This window comes from Lipotes vexillifer, unplaced genomic scaffold (genome assembly GCF_000442215.2).
Source record: "Lipotes vexillifer unplaced genomic scaffold, Lipotes_vexillifer_v1.1 scaffold1466, whole genome shotgun sequence".
Lineage (NCBI taxonomy): Eukaryota > Metazoa > Chordata > Mammalia > Artiodactyla > Lipotidae > Lipotes > Lipotes vexillifer.
In genome coordinates, this window is record NW_006796989.1 from 378895 (window position 1) to 399447 (window position 20553).

General features: G+C 49.1%; 1 protein-coding gene across 1 annotated transcript in view; it reads right to left on the reverse strand.

The window, feature by feature from the left end:
• Positions 1 to 20553, reverse strand: part of CFAP221 (cilia and flagella associated protein 221) — an 84808-nt gene that overhangs the window by 7026 nt on the left and 57229 nt on the right. The window contains exons 14-21 of the mRNA XM_007469137.1: positions 20175 to 20280; positions 18682 to 18815; positions 16977 to 17057; positions 16098 to 16205; positions 15878 to 16012; positions 10456 to 10614; positions 8990 to 9081; positions 1016 to 1108 (exon numbers count right to left, since the gene is read on the reverse strand). Of these exons, the coding sequence (XP_007469199.1) occupies positions 1016 to 1108; positions 8990 to 9081; positions 10456 to 10614; positions 15878 to 16012; positions 16098 to 16205; positions 16977 to 17057; positions 18682 to 18815; positions 20175 to 20280 (908 nt within the window). The remainder of the gene's footprint in view (positions 1 to 1015; positions 1109 to 8989; positions 9082 to 10455; positions 10615 to 15877; positions 16013 to 16097; positions 16206 to 16976; positions 17058 to 18681; positions 18816 to 20174; positions 20281 to 20553) is intronic.

Sequence of the window (20553 nt, forward strand, 5' to 3'; positions counted from 1 at the left end):
GCCGCGGGTGCTTCATAAATCACCTACCCGTCTTCTCGGGAGAGAGTGTGCGTGTGTTTTCAGCACGTGTCCTGCTGCATCCCCCCCCCCCCCCCCCCCCCGTCGTCCTGGGTGACAACCCCTGAGAAGCAGGTACTACTCTTCCCATTTCAGAGATAAGGGAACCGAGCCCCGGGGGTCCGTGCATCAGTGCTGAATGGGGGAGGGGTCTGCCGAGCGTCTCCCCAGCTGCCCCCAGCGCTGACCCTCAAGTAACCGTGTGTCATCCCCGCCCGCCCGGCTACAGTGTCCTCAGGAAACGCCCTCGTGCTCCGGGGTTTGAGTGGCGGACACTCAACCTCCCTGTTCACACCTGGGTTCCAAGCTTCAGGCGCTCAAGTGTCACATTTGGGTGTGGGCAGGTCTCACGAAAACCGACACACGCCCCGGATATTCAGGACTTCACTCACTGATTATCTACAGGGAAAAATGGTCTAGTGGGTACAGCCACAGGAGATTCAAGGATGCATTCCCACTGGATGTTGGATGCTCATCAGTAAAGTCAAGTTTAAGCAGCTTAGTTTGGGGCTGATATTTCTTTTTCTTTTTTTCTTTTTTCTTTTTTTTCTTTTTTGGTTTGTTTTCGCTCTTTCTTTTAAAATTTCCTTTGTTTTCGTTTTTCTCTTTTTTCTCTTTTTTATTTATCTGGGGGCGCTCTATTTCTTTATGCCCCCCAAACCCCACCCCAGTACTAACCCCAGTCAAGGCGACTCTGCAGCCTTGGAAGCCCACTCAGCTCCCCCTCCGCTCGCCCCTCCCCTGAGCGCCTGCAGCACGGAAAGATCAGCCAGTGTGAGACCTTAGGCTGTTCTCCACCACGAATCCAGCATCCTATCTAGTTGGGCGTATGGCTGGGTGTTAGCCGTGTCTCGGCTGGGTGCAAGCTCGGGCACTGGGTGCTCCTTGGAAATCTCTCATAGCACCGGGACTATTTCTGGAAAATAGACATCACGAGAGAACAAAAGTAAAAGAGTACCGTTCGAGGGTCTCCATTCTGTCTTCCTCTGGTAAGGCATCAAGAACGGCAGGGACGTCTATAGGAAGCATGGCTAAATTGAAGGAATCGCAGCTGTGGAAAAAGCACACATTTGTAGTCTCGGGGTCTTTACACAATTTCCTAAAGCACTTTTCTTTCCACCACTGGTGTTTTACGCTACCGTTCTGCCCTCCTTCATTCTTGCAAACCCACTCATGTCTCCCTAGAGGTAAAGGCGGGGCTGCGATAGGTACCAGTCAAACCCAAGAGAATGGGGCCAAAGAAGACACTTCCCGGTGTTACTGTAAATCAACTATACTTCAGTTTTGAGAAAGACATTTCCCAGAGTTTAGAAACAGAACTGTCAAACTTGTGGTGTCTAAGCTTACACTATTTCCCGGGGGTCGGGCTGGCGTGGGGCAGTTAGTTCGCTTTTTTTGTTCTTAATATTTTTTCCCACGTTTATACTCTTCCTTAGCTGTTTATTCAGTTTCAAACCTCCTCCCCACCCCCTTATATATTGTTTGGTATCATGATTTTACAGCTTCATATACAAATTACTGGGTGTTGAGGACATTAAAAGAATTGAGATGGGGAGAAAAGACATTTTGTTATTTTTAAAGTCGGCGGTAGACTTCTGTTTCAAGTTGGTGGAGCAAACACTCACCTTTTAAAAAAATTTCCCCTTTTTTTGGTCTCAACACCTTCTTAACATGCCTCTCAAATGATATTAGAGGAACCCACAACAGCAAAGAGAATAGGAAGAGAGTCACAAATGGATAAACTTTTAAAATAATTTTCTGGAATAAGTTTCTAGAAGCTGAGAGGAGTGTTGTCTCATAGAAGAGAGTAAAGAATGACCCACGGCAGGAAACTGACCTCCTCGCAGGCTCTAGAAAGGCTGCAGGCAGAGGGTAAGGCAGGCGGCAGGAACGGAAAGCCAGGAGGTTAATTGAAGCCTCCTTGGTGTGTGCAGATACGTCTTGGGGATAAGTTTCTTCTCCTTGTTTAATAAGCAAAAATGCTTGTTTATTAAAGTGGTTATAGGTGAAGCAATTCTGAAACTATTTTTGACGTTCTATAAAACTGAGGGAGTTGAGTGTGTTAGGAGACCGGGGATTCGTTCTCACAGGGGAAAGAAGAGACAGACGACTATGGAACAGGGAAAAGCAAGCAGCAACTCCATGAATGTGGATTGGGATTACAGGCACCGGTGTGGATTCATGATGTCTAAAATGGGTGTAGGTGTGTGTATGTGTGCCTATGTGCACATGGACATGTGCATATGTGTGTAGATGTATGCAGTCATGTAGTTTTGTACATACGTGTGTATGTGTGTGAATATATATGTATGCATTTCCCCACGTACACACTCTGGCTTGTCTGCTGAGGAGGCCAAGAGACGACTCCCCCACTCCATCCCCAGTAACGATGTGTGTACCAGGAACCCAGATTTTGGTCTCTAACACCATTCCTCACTGAAAAGGGACCTGGCCTCCACCACCCAGAGATTAGTCCTATTTACTGACTTGGTGACAAAGAACGCAGGTTCTAATGGACAATCCCACTGAGACCTCAGAGTGCGTGTAGCCGAGAGGAGGGTGGGAGAAGGTGGAAGCCTGGACCACTCCCCAGGGGCCAGGGTGGTCTGGAAGACAGAACGGCAACAACCAAGGGATTTTCATGAGATCAAACTTAACCTAATTTTAAAATTCTGAGATCATGTCCTGCTTACTTTTCCATATGTTAATATGTTCCTCTGGAATTGAAAGGGTGGTGGCAGTGGACGGAGGTTGGGTGTTTTGTTTTGCTTTGTTTTGTTTCATGCCTTTCTTGGAAAAGTAAAACACCAACAACTCTAAGTCAATTCCTAAGATTCTTCTGGAAATTTCAGTTGTCTATAAAACCCCAAAGTCTGGGCACCACTGGATTAGATGACTTCTGTGTAGCTACTTACCCAGATTGCATGAAAGTCACAGACACTCAGTAAATTCTCTCCGAATTTATTAACAAGTAAAGAATCCAAGTGAGCTGTTTTGATCATTACGAATGCAAAAATGACTTGGAGTGAATAAACATGGTTTAACAGCAACTCTCAGGGGCAGAAATACAGGGGAAATAGCAGCTAAGAAATAGGTAATCTATTCAAGAAAAATGACTGCAGAGTTGAAATATCATTAGCAGATGTGTAGGAAGTTTAAAAAGGAATACTATTATAATTCTATAACTCTTTTAGAAATAAAAACATTATCTAGGGTCTTACATCATAGAAATCCATGATAAAGAAATAAAGAATCCTCTCTTAATTTTATAATCTGTGGTGCAATTATGGTTTATTATGAAACAAATTGGCCAACAGAGCACTTGGGCACAGAAGCTGGAGGTAACAAGTCCTAGTTGGGGAGTTTTCTTGTTTAATTCACATTTAATTCATGGTTAGTTCAAGCCCAAGGTGACTGCGTTCTGAGTGCCTTTTGAAAGAACAGCCTCGTGAGATTTTTCCAAGAACATTGCTTTGGAAAAAAAAAAGCAGGATTTTTTTTTCTTAATTCCTGAGACCGGTGCTTGCTGACAGCTGGTGGAGCCCGGTGTGTCCACTGCCTATACCATTGCTCAATGTGTGTATTCAGCCTCTGGACGGTACCCACACCAGCTGTGTTTGGTCTGCTGATGACTGTGGTCCATTCGGAAGTGCCCTCACCCCACAGCAAAATGAGGCCACATGTCTAGCTGGTGGCGGGTCATCGCTGTATGGTGGCAGCAGAGTTACCGCAAGGTTTAGTGGGTGGGGGAGGGCAGAAGTGGGAAGGGTTACTAAGGATGGTGCTAGATGCACCACATGAGTCCTTACAACTCACGTGGTCCGTGAGGACCCCTTCACTGTCCCCGTTTCACAGACGAGGAAATGATTGCTCAACGGGCTTCAGTAACAGGTAACTGTGGCCCAGGGACACAGAGTCGGTGACAGAGCTAGCGGGTTACGAGGCAGGTCTCTCAGACACCAAAGCATTCCTTCTCCCTACAAGGTCACTGTTCCACCTAGCCCTTGATTCTGGAGTTTTCAGATTTTAGAAATATGCTAATGTTACCAAACAATTTCGTGTGCCTGACGCACAGCAAGGTCAAGCAACCCGAAACATTGGAGTCTGGAGCAGAGAAAGGTTCAGGGCCAGCAAGGAGACGAGGTGGTTTGTGCCCCCAGAACCCAGAACGGCCCAGTGGTTTTCAGGCAGGCGTTTTTAAAGGCAAAATTTGGGGTGAGGGCTGCAGGGTGTGTGACTGTCTTCTGTCTGGCTGGTGGGGAGGTACAGACCCCTCCCTATGTCCTCTGCCATGGCTCCTCTCTGAGGTGTACCCAGATAACAGTATCTGATGCACACTCCTCAGCTGTCTTACAGATGCCAAAACCCCTGTCAAGCGGAAGAAGCCGACTACTTGACCATGAGCACGTAGCCCCCAGACCTGAGGACTGACGATGAAACACCACCCTGTAACCTCACCACCACCCAGAGAATTGTGCGCGAGCTGATCACACACCCTGTGACACCCCTCCCTCACCTGGCCTTTAAAAATGCTTCCCTGGAAGCCATCGGGGAGTTGGGGCTTCCTGACCTTTAACTGTCCCTGACTCTTTGCTTGGCGCCTGCAACGAACGCTGCACTTGCCTCCACCACAAGCTGGTGTCAGTAGATTGGCTTTGCTGTGCACAGGTGAGTGGACCCAAGTTTGGTTCGGTAACATGAACTCACAGAAAAGGAACTAATGTCTTCAAGCCCCTACCATGGGCCAAATCTTGGTCTCATGTTAATCTCCAGGCAGAGGGGGGCAGGAAGCACTGAGGAAATAACCTGAAGGGAACAGCAGGTGGACAAGCCTAGATTCTGCTTCATTCAGGAAGAGCTTTTTGCCTGGCAGTGCAGGAAGAAGTAAAGGTAAGTGTTCCAGGGTCACAAACTGGATTGCAATGATCTCCTCAAATACCCGGGGAGGGGCAGGTGACAGGTGGTACATACGGGGTAGGTGCACATCGGGGTGAGCCTTCCTACCTCTGCTAAAACGAAAATGTTGAGGCTGAGAGGGGTCTTCACAGCAAGCCCGGTCGGCTTGTGTTCTGCACGAGAGGACTGGGCACAGAGAGCTGGGCGCAGAGCGTGGCCGGGGCCACACAGCTCCGGGAGGCTGCGAGCCGTTCTGGTGATGGGGAAGAGCCGGCACTCGCTGGTGGGAGTCAAGGGTGCGCGTCCTTGCCGACCCTGGTTGGCGGCGGTGCTCCGGCAGAGCTGGCCACTCCCGGGCCGTGGCAGGGCTCTGCCCCCACTTGGGCTGGGCCTCACCCTGGATCGAAGAGTTTGAGCAGAAGGTCGCTGCTGATGGTCATTGTGTTGGGACACTAGTCACATCTGCTCACCAGACTCATTTCACTACGTTTTATAAGGACAATGGGCCAAAGAAGCAAACTCCAGGGCTCAGGAGCAGGTCACTGACCAGGCCATGTCTTAAAGAAAAGGCATCAGTCTACCTGTTTGAGATCCTAGGGCTCTGAAGAGGTGTTAAATGAGAAAATTAGCAAAAATGTGCTTACTCTAAATTTCCTCCTTCTTTGGTCTAACAATATTCTCATCTACCTGCTCTGTCTCTGTGTGATGACAGCTGTGGGACCGCCCGGTAGACGGCCAGGCTGGGGCATGGTGAGAGGTGGATCATTTGGGAGTGGATATGGAGGGTGTGGATGGCGAATCTTGGCAACTCTACAATGTTAAAAATGGACCATTGTGCTTCCCTGGTGGCGCAGTGGTTGAGAATCTGCCTGCCAATGCAGGGGACACAGGTTCGAGCCCTGGTCTGGGAAGATCCCACATGCCATGGAGCAACTGGGCCTGTGAGCCACAATTACTGAGCCTGCGCGTCTGGAGCCTGTGCTCCGCAACAACAGAGGCCGCAATAGTGAGAGGCCTGCGCACCGCGATGAAGAGGGACCCCCACTTGCACAACTAGAGAAAGCCCTCACACAGAAACGAAGACCCAACACAGCCATAAATAAATAAATAAAAAATAAATACATTTAAAAAAAAAAATGGACCATGGCTATTTCGGCTGAATTATATGGATTGGTGTCTGCTTTTATTGAAGCATGGCCAACTAGCCACCTGTGACATTGACTTTTTTAAAGTATATCTCAAGAGCTACCATATGATCCAGCAATCCCACTCCTGGGCGTGACTTTTTTAAAGTATATCTCAAGAGCTACCATATGATCCAGCAATCCCACTCCTGGGCGTGTATCTGAATAAAACTCTTATTCGAAAATATACATGCATCCCTATGTTCATAGCAACACTATTTACAATAGCCACGACATGGAAGCAACCTAAGTGTCCATCGACAGATGAATGGATAAACAAGATGTGGCACATATATACAATGGCATATTACTCAGCCATAAAAAGAAACGAAATTGAGTTATTTGTAGTGAGGTGGATGGAGCTAGAGTCTGTCATACAGAGTGAAGTAAGTCAGCAAGAGAAAAACAAATACTGCATGCTGACACATATGTATAGAATCTAAAAAAAAAAAATGGTCATGAAAAACCTAAGGGCAGGACAGGAATAAAGACGCAGATGTAGAGAATGGACTTGAGGACACGGGGAGGGGGAAGGGTAAGCTGGGACAAAGTGAGAGAGTCGCATGGACATATATACACTACCAAATGCAAATGTAAAATAGATAGCTAGTGGGAAGCAGCCGCATAGCATAGGGAGATCAGCTCGGTGCTTTGTGATCACCTAGAGGGGTGGGATAGGGAGGGTGGGAGGGAGGGAGACGCAAGAGGGAAGAGATGTGGGGATATATGTATAGCTATAGCTGGTTCACTTTGTTATACAGCAGAAACTAACACACCATTGTAAAGCAATTATACTCCAATAAAGATGTTAAAAAAAAAGATGCAGTACATATATACAATGGCATATTACTCAGCCATAAAAAAGAACAAAATAATGCCATTTGCAGCAACATGGATGGACCTAGAGACTATCATACTAAGTGAAGCAAGTCAGAAAGAAAAAGACAAATGTCATATGATATCACTTATATGTGGAATCTAAAACAATGATACTAATGAACTTAGTTACAAAACAGAAATAAACTCACAGACATAGAAAGCAAACTTGTGGTTGCCAGGGGGGAGAGGGGGTGGAGGAAGTGGGTGGGGATGAATCAGGAGTTTGGGATCAACATATACACACCACTAATTTATATAAAGTAAACAACAAGGGCTTACTGCATAGCACAGGGAACTATATTCGATATATTGTAATAACCTATTAAGGAAGAAAATGTAAAAAAGAATATATGTATATACACACACACACACACACACACACACACACACACACACACACACACACACACATAACTGAGTCACTTTGCTGTACATCCAAAACTAACATAACATTGTAAATCAACTATATTTCAATAAAAGTTAAAAAAATAAAGTATATCTCAATTAAGATAAAGTTAAGATATGACTTTATACACACCATCATATTCTTCTGGCGAGCAGACTTCCCTCACGATGCACTAAAAGTATGCTTTGACATACTACTGGCAGGTAACTTCTGAGGTTGCAGCCTCTGCACTCTGCAGGGCACACACACCTCCGTGAGGTGACGGGGAGCTGGGCTTACCTCTGCATCATCTCTGTCTTTGAGGTTTCAGGCAGGGACGAGAGGACCGGGCACTGGAACCTCTTCCAGGTCATCACTCCAGGAATGACATCCTGTAATAGAGCCAGCACAGGGGGACCACATGTAAAGTTCAGGAAGGACTTCCGTTTCATTCAACTGAATATTTTTCAATCCAAGTTAAGCTCCAAAATGTATCATTTCATCAAGTTTAGTAGAACTTTTCTGAGGCTAAAAACGACAGCTGCTCCAGCAACTGCTGCAACAAAGCAACAGGCATTAAGGCAGGGAGGACGGAGAGGCTCCCACCCCTGACTTATGAGGCACAGAGGCAACGGCCCTGGTGCTGGAGGACAGGTCTGGCCTTTCCACCCATTTTGACTACTGTGGATGTGATGCTAATGCAACATTCAGAGGATGGGTCAGTTCATCAGAGGGCTGTCCAGGCAGGGGTAAGCGCGCGCAAAGGCATGGAAAATGCGAGGAGGGTACTATCGGGAGAGCACCGAGTGCAGGGCGGGTGACGGGGGTGACAGGAAATGAGGCTGGAGAGGCAGGCTGGTTGTGAAGGGCCTCGTGGGCCAAGCTAATGAGCCTGGAGCTACTCTCAGGGGCAGCAGGGACCACGGAGGGTTTCCAAACTGGAAAATGACCGGATCGGATTTGTGTGGAAGGAAGGCTTCTCAGGAGGGTGACGGTGCGCTGCTGGGCCCTGGGGTGCAGGACAGGGAGTCACATGGCGCGTGAGGCCAGCCGGTGGGATCCAGGGAGGGCCCAGGGGTGGCTGGCTGCGGGGCTGGGGAAGAGGGAGCAAGCAAGGAACACGGGGATCAGGCTGGAGTCCTAGAACCAAAAGGCAGGAAGGTGATGCGGGAAGAGGCGTGAGGCGGAGCTGGCGGGGGCGGGGCTGAGACAGCCACCCACCTAAGTTAGGGTTTCATCCCGAGCGAGCGGAGGGTGCGGGCCACCCAGGAGGTGCCTGGAGGCTGAGGTCAGGTTGGTTATTTGGGGGAAGAAGGAGATCTTGGGGGCCTATTACATCCAAAACTAACATAACATTGTAAATCAACTATATTTCAATAAAAGTTAAAAAAATAAAGTATATCTCAATTAAGATAAAGTTAAGATATGACTTTATACACACCATCATATTCTTCTGGCGAGCAGACTTCCCTCACGATGCACTAAAAGTATGCTTTGACATACTACTGGCAGGTAACTTCTGAGGTTGCAGCCTCTGCACTCTGCAGGGCACACACACCTCCGTGAGGTGACGGGGAGCTGGGCTTACCTCTGCATCATCTCTGTCTTTGAGGTTTCAGGCAGGGACGAGAGGACCGGGCACTGGAACCTCTTCCAGGTCATCACTCCAGGAATGACATCCTGTAATAGAGCCAGCACAGGGGGACCACATGTAAAGTTCAGGAAGGACTTCCGTTTCATTCAACTGAATATTTTTCAATCCAAGTTAAGCTCCAAAATGTATCATTTCATCAAGTTTAGTAGAACTTTTCTGAGGCTAAAAACGACAGCTGCTCCAGCAACTGCTGCAACAAAGCAACAGGCATTAAGGCAGGGAGGACGGAGAGGCTCCCACCCCTGACTTATGAGGCACAGAGGCAACGGCCCTGGTGCTGGAGGACAGGTCTGGCCTTTCCACCCATTTTGACTACTGTGGATGTGATGCTAATGCAACATTCAGAGGATGGGTCAGTTCATCAGAGGGCTGTCCAGGCAGGGGTAAGCGCGCGCAAAGGCATGGAAAATGCGAGGAGGGTACTATCGGGAGAGCACCGAGTGCAGGGCGGGTGACGGGGGTGACAGGAAATGAGGCTGGAGAGGCAGGCTGGTTGTGAAGGGCCTCGTGGGCCAAGCTAATGAGCCTGGAGCTACTCTCAGGGGCAGCAGGGACCACGGAGGGTTTCCAAACTGGAAAATGACCGGATCGGATTTGTGTGGAAGGAAGGCTTCTCAGGAGGGTGACGGTGCGCTGCTGGGCCCTGGGGTGCAGGACAGGGAGTCACATGGCGCGTGAGGCCAGCCGGTGGGATCCAGGGAGGGCCCAGGGGTGGCTGGCTGCGGGGCTGGGGAAGAGGGAGCAAGCAAGGAACACGGGGATCAGGCTGGAGTCCTAGAACCAAAAGGCAGGAAGGTGATGCGGGAAGAGGCGTGAGGCGGAGCTGGCGGGGGCGGGGCTGAGACAGCCACCCACCTAAGTTAGGGTTTCATCCCGAGCGAGCGGAGGGTGCGGGCCACCCAGGAGGTGCCTGGAGGCTGAGGTCAGGTTGGTTATTTGGGGGAAGAAGGAGATCTTGGGGGCCTATTCCTCACTGTGCATTTGTCACATCACCACCTTGCCCATTATGACGTTTCTGTCCTTGTTGGGGACCAAACAAAGAGGGGGGTCAGGCCACAGGGTTATGGCCACCACGTGACTGTTTTTCCATGGTTGCAGCGGGGATAAGATGAATATTAGGCATGACCTTCAAGGGAAAAAGAGACTAAGAATGTTGAAAAGGGGGCAACGTGAAGCCTGGGAGCTGGGTACGGGCTGATGGGGATGGTGCTGAGTCCCCACCTGCCCCCCTTCAGGGCTGGGGCATGACAGGGTCCACAGTACCACGGTTACTGTCCTCGTCCGGCAGCTGTGGCGGCAAACCCTCTATTCCTCGGTTCCAGCGGTGACCCTCCCTCCTTGTCCCCTGCCCGTCCCCGCAGCCCAGAGCCAGCTCTGCCGCTGAGCCGGGATGGCTTTACCATGTGATGGAGAAACTGCTTCTGGGTTAGGGGGATGCTGGAGCTGCAGTGGGACTCCTTGGTGAACTTGTACTTGGGGTGGGTGCACAGATGGTAATCGATCGAGGTTTCCGCGTAGGTCAGCGGGTGCTTCACGGCAAATGACCCTGGGCTGGGGTTCTGCGGGAGAGATGAAAAACGGGGTCTCTTTTGTTGACCGGTTTCCTCCTCTGCCACAGCACAGGCGTCAGCTAAGGCTCCCTTCGGCCCCCCCCCCCGCCCCCGGCACGCGCACTCTGACCCCACCTCTGTCAGCCCGTCTGGGAAAGAGAAGCAGGAGAGCAGAGGTGGCTTCAGATGGGCAGTGGTCACGGTCATTCACAAATGTCACTTTTCTGGTTGAAGCGCTTCATTACATACCACGCGGATTCACTGAGCTCCCATGGAAACGAGTACAAATGAAACTGCAGTTTAAACAGCTTAAAGTATTTGTTTCTGAATTTGATCAATTAGGGGGATTTATTAAATAAGGAAACTGGTTTTAAAAAGCAATGAGCTTCTGGTTTTGGAAACAAAAGAATAGCTTCTAAAAAGTAACTTTAAAGAGAAGACAGGGGCTTCCCAGGTGGTGCAGTGGTACACCGGTTCGTGCCCCGGTCCGGAAAGGTCCCACATGCCGCAGAGCGGCTGGGCCCGTGAGCCATGGCCACTAAGCCTGCGCGTCCGGAGCCTGTGCTCCACAACGGGAGAGACCACAGCAGTGAGAGGCCCGTGTACCGCAAAAAAAAAAGAAAAAAAAAAAAAAGAAAAGACAAAGGAGAGGGTGGCATGTGATATATCAGGAGACAGCAGCATTTAACATTGTTTTGGTGATGTTTTTAATTCAGGAAGGCTCCATTTGGATGAAGTATCTGGTTTTAAGGGAGTTCCTGTCTTTTACTAATTTTCCAGCAGAACTAATGGAGGCACAGAGCAATTACATCAAAATGTACAAAAATGTGGAGCCTTTTAATGTTCCTTCTGGGGCCTGTCCAACAAAAACCCAGCTCTTGTCCCAAACAACATAGCTTTTAGCTCCCTTGTGGTTGTTTAATCACAGATGTTTAGGAACCACTAAGTTGAGATTCTGTTCTTTTTGTTTGTTTGAATAATTTTAAAAAATTAAAAAAAAAAAAACGCACAGAACTCCACACGACTGACGGGAACCCAGTCTCACCGCCAAGAAACAAATGTCCCCAACAACTTGAAGACGACGTGACAGCACCCAGAGGAGGGCCCGGCTATCGTGCGTGTGATGAAGGCGTCCCGGCCACGAACGCTGGGCTGCCTGTCCTCCAGTCATGCAGGGAGGCTGACTTGCAGCCGGGGCCACGGAGAAGCTCTTGTGCCAACGCATGGATGTAAAGGCAGCAGGACGGCAGGGGGGCGATAACTCCCCGAGGGAGTCAGGAGTGGAGTATCCGTGTGTCCACAGCAGCTCTTCTCCCGTCCCTCACAGGGCCGCACAGAATGGGGACAGGGACAGAGGCGAAGGCAAACCTTGGCTGGAGGGCTGGGAGGGAACGAGGGGAAAGGTGGGGCGTGGTGAGACAAAGCCGGGGAGACTGAGGATGCAGAGGAAGGCGGGTGTGGGTGGGCAAGTGGGGGACGCGTCCTGCCGCCGCGCAGGGCCCCTTAAATCCCCCAGCATGCGAGGACGTGCCAGAAGGAGGGGCAAAGGACAGGAGGCAGGGTGAGCACCCAGCCGGAGCCACCCAGGCACTCTGGGCACAACTACCTCCCCAGAAATGGGGCGAGGGCCAGAATCTGGAGGCTGCTGGCCTCCGCCACCAGGAGTTACCCATGTGGTGACAAAGGACAATCGGGACAGCCCCTGGGAAGGGGTGCCTCAGGGATTTGGGGCAGGATGACAGAGACCCCAGTGTGACCAAGAGGTGGAGTCACTGATGGGTGAGGGGCTGGCAGTCTCACGGGGACGGGGACGGGGGCAAAGGTGCACAGCACTGGGGTGGGGGGGAAACCCGCCGTGTGGCCAACTCTCTGGACCTGCCTTGGGTCAAGTGCAGCGGATGAAATCTTTCTGGAAATGGCCATGCCACCGTCTCTAACAGTTGTCACACCTCACCTCCCCCAGGGTGGCCATCGCTACCAGAGCAGGAGGTCTGAGTGGTCAGCCCGTGACTACTTTAATTTTAATTTCCCCCAGACCGCTGCGTGCCTATGGGAGCGGCTCACCCAGGCTGGGAGGATTCGTGGTGAAGAGCAAGGGGGCTCGTGCGGGCCCCTCCTACCCCAGGCTCGGGTCTGGGTTTGTGCCTTGGATGGTCACTAACTCTAAACATCACTCTTCTTCTTCCGTCTCTTGACTGTCGACCTCACAGTATCTGCTGACTCATTACCACGTAAGGTAAGGGTCTCGCTCGTGTGCACAGATGCTCCTTCCGGACTTTGAAAATCACATGGTTATTGTTCGTTTTGCTGCGACTTGAAATGATACACTGATCCACCTACTTCCTGTTTCATCATCTTTAGTTGAGTATTTCAACTCCCCCTCAGGTGAAATGAAGGCATTCCCACTCCCATGCTTTCCTGTTCCTTTCTTCCTCTCTTCCACAATTTTACTTTTGTATTATTGAGATCATCAACATCTGCATTCTGGAACCACACCAAGACCTGTATGCTTCGTTCATAAGTTGTCTCTGAAAGCTGGAAACTAGTAAACAGCATTTATTTTGTCTTAACTGTCTAAGTATGTCCCTCTGCCAGGCCAAGCCGAGGCCTGGATTATAGCTTTCTGGTGAAGGTTCACTATCACGACCTCTGCATCAGTGACAGAGGGAAGTTCTAGTATCAAGGCCAGATGGAGTCTATTTTTCAATTTTCCATCAAGTCTTAAAAATCATGCCAATTTCAGTTTGGCTTCCTACTGGGAACATACATCGATTTTTAGTTGACTCTCCCCCCTGGAGTTTATAATGGTCTTGCGTTTTGCTTTAGTAACGCACCTCTATAGAACCCTCCAGCGTTTCCACGGCCTCAGCTGCACCGTCAGCGCATGGGGTCCACGCTGCCCCAACGTCTCCTCCCCAGAGCCCTCTACCCCATCTCCTGCAGACAGAGCACAGATATCACCCCAAGACTCCACTGTGGGGCTTCCCTGGTGGCGCAGCGGTTGAGAGCCCGCCTGCTGATGCAGGGGACACGGGTTCGTGCCCGCGTCCGGGAAGATCCCACATGCCGCGGAGCAGCTGGGCCCGTGAGCCATGGCTGCTGAGCCTGTGCGTCCGGAGCCTGTGCTCCGCAACGGGAGAAGCCACAACAGTGAGAGGCCCGCGTATGGCAAAAAAAACAACAACAACAAAAAACTTCAACCAAGACGCCACTGCAATGCTCTACTCGTTGCGACCAGCATTGCTTGTCTTTTATTTTTGTTTCTTTTCTTAGGCTTTTCGAATTCTTTCTTTTATAGCCATACTGATGTGTAAGTGATATGCAATAAACTGTCCATGTGAAAAGTATGTAATCTGGTAAATGTTGATATATGTTACATCTGCAAAACCGGTCTCTAGACCAGCTTTCTCACTCGCAGAGTGGTGAGCGGTGGTAGAGGGTGGGTCTGGGGGAGACTCTGAAGACCCTGGGGTTTTGCAGGGATACCCTCCTCAGGAAAGCCCCTTATCCACTGCCAGCCCAGCAACCAGGACCCTATTTTACATATTGCTCTGCTGTGTAAAATTTCAGCTGGCGATAGGGTGCTGGTGCTAAGTGAAGTCTGAAAATCACTGAGTTAGATGTCCGGTGAGGCCATCCCAGCCCTGACTCTAAGTCTCTGAAGGACAGCTCTCCCCTGCCCCGCAATGAGACTACCAGAACACGCTGTGTTTGTGTTTGGCCAAAACACAAACAGCACAGCTCCCTGGAGGAAAGCAGCAGAGCTCAGAGGAGTAGCCCCAAGGCAAACAACCAGGAAACAGGCAGGCGTCTGTCCCAGCTCTGCCCTTCGGTGCGACCACCAGCATCTCTGCCTGTCAGAGATTCAGAGGCTCACGTGTAGATTCTCCCAGAGGAGACTTTCTCAGGTAGTGTCTGAGGCCCTTCCTCATACTGCGTGTGTGTGTGTGTGTGTGTGCGCGCGCGCGTGTGCGTGTGTGTTCGTTTGTGTGTGCATGTCCTTACAAAACAGACCGTAACTAGGGCAACTACCATGGCATTTCGTCGATGATTCCGTTCTTACATAGAACCTCCTCAGATTTCCTGTCTGGCCTTCAGTCTCTTAGGGCTTGGGTACTGCATCCTTAAGGATAAGGGGGAAGGGGGTGCCCCTGAGGGCAGGTGATAGGAGGACACACGCAGGGGAGGGGGAAGAACCGGCTAGACCCCACATCTCTGGGAGACTGGACTCAATTTGGTAGAAGACAGGGAATCAGGCGTCGGTGTGGCAGGGACATGGTGCCCGAAGATGCGATAAAGAATCAACTAGGCGCTGCGGGACGGGGCTGGGGTGACTTTACTTTTTTTCTGTTGTATTTTCTTCTTAAAATATATATACAGGGCTTCCCTGGTGGCGCAGTGGTTGAGAGTCTGCCTGCCGATGCAGGGGACATGGGTTCGTGCCCCCGTCCGGGAGGATCCCACATGCCGCGGAGCAGCTGGGCCCAAGAGCCATGGCCGCTGAGCCTGCGCGTCCGGAGCCTGTGCTCCGCAACGGGAGAGGCCACAACAGTGAGAGGCCCACGTACCGCACATATATATACCATATATTTATATATATATATAAAATATATATATATACTACCTTTAAAAATTGTGAATCACTGTATTGTACACCTGTAACTTACATAATTTGCACAGCAACTATACTTAAAAGAAACACAAAAATACACATGTGCATATTATAGATAATTAGAAAAGATCATAAAGCTATTGTCATAAAAAAATAAATGCTGGAGTTGTTAAAAGACAAAAACATTGACATTCTCCAAATGATAAAGGCTGGCCAGCAATTTCAAAGGTGAGATGTGGTTTAACCCTTGAAATTCCAAAGAGAGAAAAATATTCTCAATTAGTGCTTCTGTCTTCTTTTTCTCAATGTTTTTTTTTTAAAAAACTGAAGTATAGTTGATGTACAATATTGTGTCAGTTTCAGGAGTACAGCAAAGTGATACAGTTATATATATATATATTTTTTTTCCAGATTCTTTTCCCCTACAGGTTATGACAAGACCGTGAGTACATTTCCCTGTGCTACACAGTCAGTCCTTGCTGCTTATCTTTTTTACGTGCAGTAGTGTGTGTCTGCTAATCCCACACCCCTAGTTTACCCCTCCCCACTTTCCCCTTTGGTAACCAAAAATAAGATTGTTTTCTATTTGTTTCCGCTTTCTTATGAAGTAACTTCTGGATAAAGGGACAAGGAACAATGACTTCTGCTGATGTCACTTACAAAGATATAAAGCGGGTCATACTCTGGAGCCCGGGCCAAGGCCTCAGGGAGTCGTATGCTCAGGACGGAGGTCTCGCCGGGGAGCTGGGGTGCGGAGTCCTGCTTGGGCAGGGCCATGACGGCGGTGGCTTCGTCCTGGGCCAAGACGAAGGACAGCGCGTTAGTCCACGCGCCAGGGCGGCGGGAAGATGGGACGTTCCCGAGGGTGGGGACCTGTCACCTCAGCTCCTGGCTTCAGGGCCCGGGCAAGCTTCTGAGGCCAGTAGCTGGTTGAAGACCTCTGCACAGAGACCGGCTGGTACCTCTTGATCTGGTACAGCTGAGGAACCTGGGGGAGAGAAGGCAGGCGCTTGAAGCCCTTGGGAGGCACTTCCCAGCCGCCTGGGGGTAAAAGGAAAACGAGCGCCACGTTTAAGCAGCAGCTTTGTCAGTGCCGTCCTGGGCCCTGTTCTGGGTCCCAGCACACAGCGGTGTTCACAGTTCCTCGCCCCTGTCTTAGGGCTTAACTCTGCAATACACTGAACACTGGTTTGTCAGTTTAAAACACGCATATTTCACAAGGACCTACTGGACAGCACGGGGAATTATACTCAACATTTTGCAATAACCTAAAAGGGAAAAGGATCTGAATAAGAATAGATGTGTGTGTGTGTGTAACTGAACCACTGTGCTGTATGCCTGAAACTAACAAGATATTGGGATTCAACTATACTTCAATTAAAAAAAAGAAAAGAAAAAAGAAATAAAGCATGCATATTTTCAAAAACAGAAGTGGTCATACACAAAGGCTGACTCACTTCTGTTCACTTGTGTCGTTTCTTCAAGTTTCTAACATATGCAGTTCAGACAGCTTCAGATATGCATACTATATGGTATATCCACAGAATAAAGATCCTGGTTTCCATAAGCCACATTAGTTAAAGAGAATCTGCTACACCTTGCACGTCGCATAAAATAACATCAGAGAAAAACACACAGTATGCTACGTGGCATAATCCGTCATAGAACAAAACTAATAAAAATAGTGCAGTTCAAATTCAAGACTATTCTGTTCACTTCATAAGAAACCCAATTAACAAAACCACATGACAGGTCTAACCTGCAGATTGAAGAAGGAATAGGCCTGCTTGATTTGAATTTCTGAAGGTTTAATTGGAACAGGTCCAAGGCCACCAGGAGCCTAAAATGTGAAAATTCAAAAAAGTGACACGTGATCATCATGGAGCGAGGGCAGCTATGCTTCTATTTCTCCACATTTTGCACGTTACACGAACAGCCCCTCCCTCTAAGTGACCCTTCCCGTGACCACAGCTGCTGCTTCCCGCGAGTGGCTTGGAGGCAGCGTGGGCCCCCGCCCCCCTTGTCTCTTAGGGTGTGGTTCTCAGGACGGCAGCTGAGGCCTCTGTCAAAGGATGCAGCCTAACTTCTCTGCCCACTGCGGCTGCTTCCCTTCCACAGATGCTAATCCCGAAGCACCACCTCACAAATGTCCTGCACGCGGATCTGCTGCATCACGCAAAGCCTGCAACAGCGCCCCACCTATGACAGGCACTCAGTAAATACTATGGCTCATGGAGCTGAGATACCGTCGTCAGACTGATACGATGCAATGCGAATGTGCCACCAATTATAAGACATTTCCCAATCTCAAAGGTGCTGTATATTTTAAAACATGATCTTAGAATAGGTGAAATACAGTATTTATGGAATGAATTACAAAATTCTTTATGGACAGGAATGCTGAGCATTCTGTTTTTCATCAACCCTGAGCAGCACAGAAGTTTCTGCAGCACTAACTCAAGTACCAAATGAAATGATAAGCTTTGAATTATTAAAAAGAAAAAAAAAAGACGGGCTCCACAGCACAGTGATAATCTCTTTTCATCCCTATCACTTTTTCCACACATTAATTATTGAGTATCAGATAATTCTTAGTGCTTGAAAATCTCAGATTTATCATTTCCTAGGAACTAAATATTCTCATCTTTTAAGTCATTTGATTTTCTAATGCGGAAAACACATGGAATTTCTAAAGTCACTCCTGTAATTCTTGAGTAGATTAACCTGCAAGGCTCAACGCATCTTACAGGATGTGAATGGCAAGTTCATTCTTTGAAACCAAAAAACTCTTTTGCTTGTGCCCTTTCACTATCGATTAAAACACACTTTTTATTGCTAACTACGTGAACTTGAGGAACTCGGGCAACATTTCATTACTGGCTCTGTGACCTTGTGTCCCAGGCTCCTTCTCAGCTGTAAGAGGATAAACCTACCACGTAGACTTGTTGAAGATTAAATGAATTGACAGAACTGAAGTGCTTAAGAAACTGCCTGACTTGTGGTCTGGCCACGATCTGAATTATGACAATGCATCATTTGGCTAACTGTCACACTTCTTGCCACCGAGAGGGAGAGACGGATGAACCTGTGAGTCTGAGGCTGGCCTGTTAGAGGCTGTGGCCGCCCATCCCCGGCCCCCGCAGACCGCACGCACCCGAGGGCTTGGCTGGGCTGGGCCTGCCTCTTGGTCCTACATCTGCTGCGGCCCTCAGGCCCCATTCCCCGGCAGTGTGGCAGAGCCCGGTGGCCTCCAGGCTGGGCAGGGCCTGAGCACAGGCATCCCAGGGGCCAGGCAGGGGGCAGCAGGGGCCACTCGGTTTCCTGTTCATCACAATAACTTGGACGCAGGTCTGCCTTGGGAGCCTCTCAGGAGGCGGCGGAGGGGCAGAGACAAGGCGGGGCTCCCCTTGGCACCTGCCTGCGACCCTGATGGAGCCTGGGCCATGGCAGCCCTGCACACCCACCAGCTCGTTGGAGCCCTGGGGGGCGCTGTAGACCGGAAAGGCGAAGGGCAGCACTTGCTGGGGTGACACAGAGAAGCAGCTGCAGTAATCGTCCTGACTGACCCGCGCCCGAAGGTGTCTGGAGGAATTCTTGTCTGTGGGTGAAAAACAAAACAGCGCTTTGGGAGAATCGTAAGGTATTTGTGTGAAACAACCGTCTCTGGTTGTGTGCGTGTGTGCGTTTGCCACACACCAGTTACTGGGTCCTCGGCACACACCATTTCAGAAAGAACGTGTGTGTGTAGGTATGTATGTGTGTAGTCTCATTTTTAGTTTCTCTTTTCCTTTTTACCTCAACCCCTTCTCCAATTTTTAAAAAATTTTATTTTTACTTCCAAAAAACTATAATTCATAGTGAAGTCTCTCTGATGAATATTCTTTGCCCTTGTCATCAAAGAAAAAGATCAAATTAAAGAAGCATGTAAAGACATTTTACAGGTGTCCATATGTAACTCACAGGTAAATTTTACAATTTTTTTTTTTTTTCAGTACGTGGGCCTCTCACTGTGTGGCCTCTCCTGTTGCAGAGCACAGGCTCCGGATGCGCAGGCTCAGCGGCCATGGCTCATGGGCCAAGCCGCTCCGCGGCATGTGGGATCTTCCCGGACCGGGGCACGAACCCGTGTCCCCTGCATCGGCAGGCGGACTCTTAACCACTGCGCCACCAGGGAAGCCCTACAATGTTTTTTTAAAAGAGTTTCTTTATTAGAAACGTCTGCATCAGAGATAAAATAATATAGGAGGAAAAAGGACAATTAAAATGTAATAAAATGTCCTATATTCACAGCAGCACTATTCACAATAGCCAAGACATGGAAGCAACCTAAATGTCCATCGACAGAAGAATGGATAAAGAAGATGTGGCACATATATACAATGGAATATTACTTGGCCATAAGAAAGAATGAAAGAATGCAATTTGTAGCAACATGGATGCACCTAGAGATTATCATACTAAGTGAAGTAAGTCAGAAAAAGAAAGACAAATACCATATGGTATCACTTATATGTGGAATCTAAAATATGACACAAATGAACTTATCTATGACACAGAAAGACTCACAGACATAGAGAACAGACTTGCGGTTGCCAAGGGGGAGGGGGCTGGGGGAGGGAAGGATCGGGAGTTTAGGATCAGCAGATGCAAACGAGTATATAGGGGATGTCTAAACAACAAGGTCCTACTGTAGAGCACAGGGAACTATATTCAATATCCTGGGATAAACCATACTGGAAAAGAATATGAATATATGTTATAACTGACAGAATCACTGTGCTGTACAGCAGAAATCAATGCAACACTGTAAATCAACTAGACTTCAGTAAAACTTTTTAAAATCCAGTACATGTGATTGATGAAGCCGTGCATTTGTACCCAGCTGACTTCCTAACAGAGAAGCCCGCTGCTCAGAACATGTGTGGATGGAAGCACAGCTGTGCGCAGCCGGCTCTACCTTGTGCTATGGACTGTCCTCCGTGACTGAACCTTTTCTTGATGGTGTCTCTGTGCATGTTACGGATCGCAGTCAGCACGCTCAGCAAGCGGCGCTGAATCATGACCTGGAATTAGAAAGAAGAATGATTTCACACTGTTCATCGGTGCTCAGTTTGGCATTTAGTTTAGCTCAATTTCCTCAACTACAGCCAGGGGCTGAGGCCACGGATCTACGTGAAATTCCCAGGGAGGGTCACAGTGCCCTGGACAAGGCCACGGGCATCGAGGTCTGGGAAGTGCAGACCCGCCTGAATGCAAACAGAGACGCGGCTGTCGTCTGGCCTTGACCCTCCCCATTTATGAGCCCCAGTTTCCTCATATTCCAGAGTGGAAAGAGT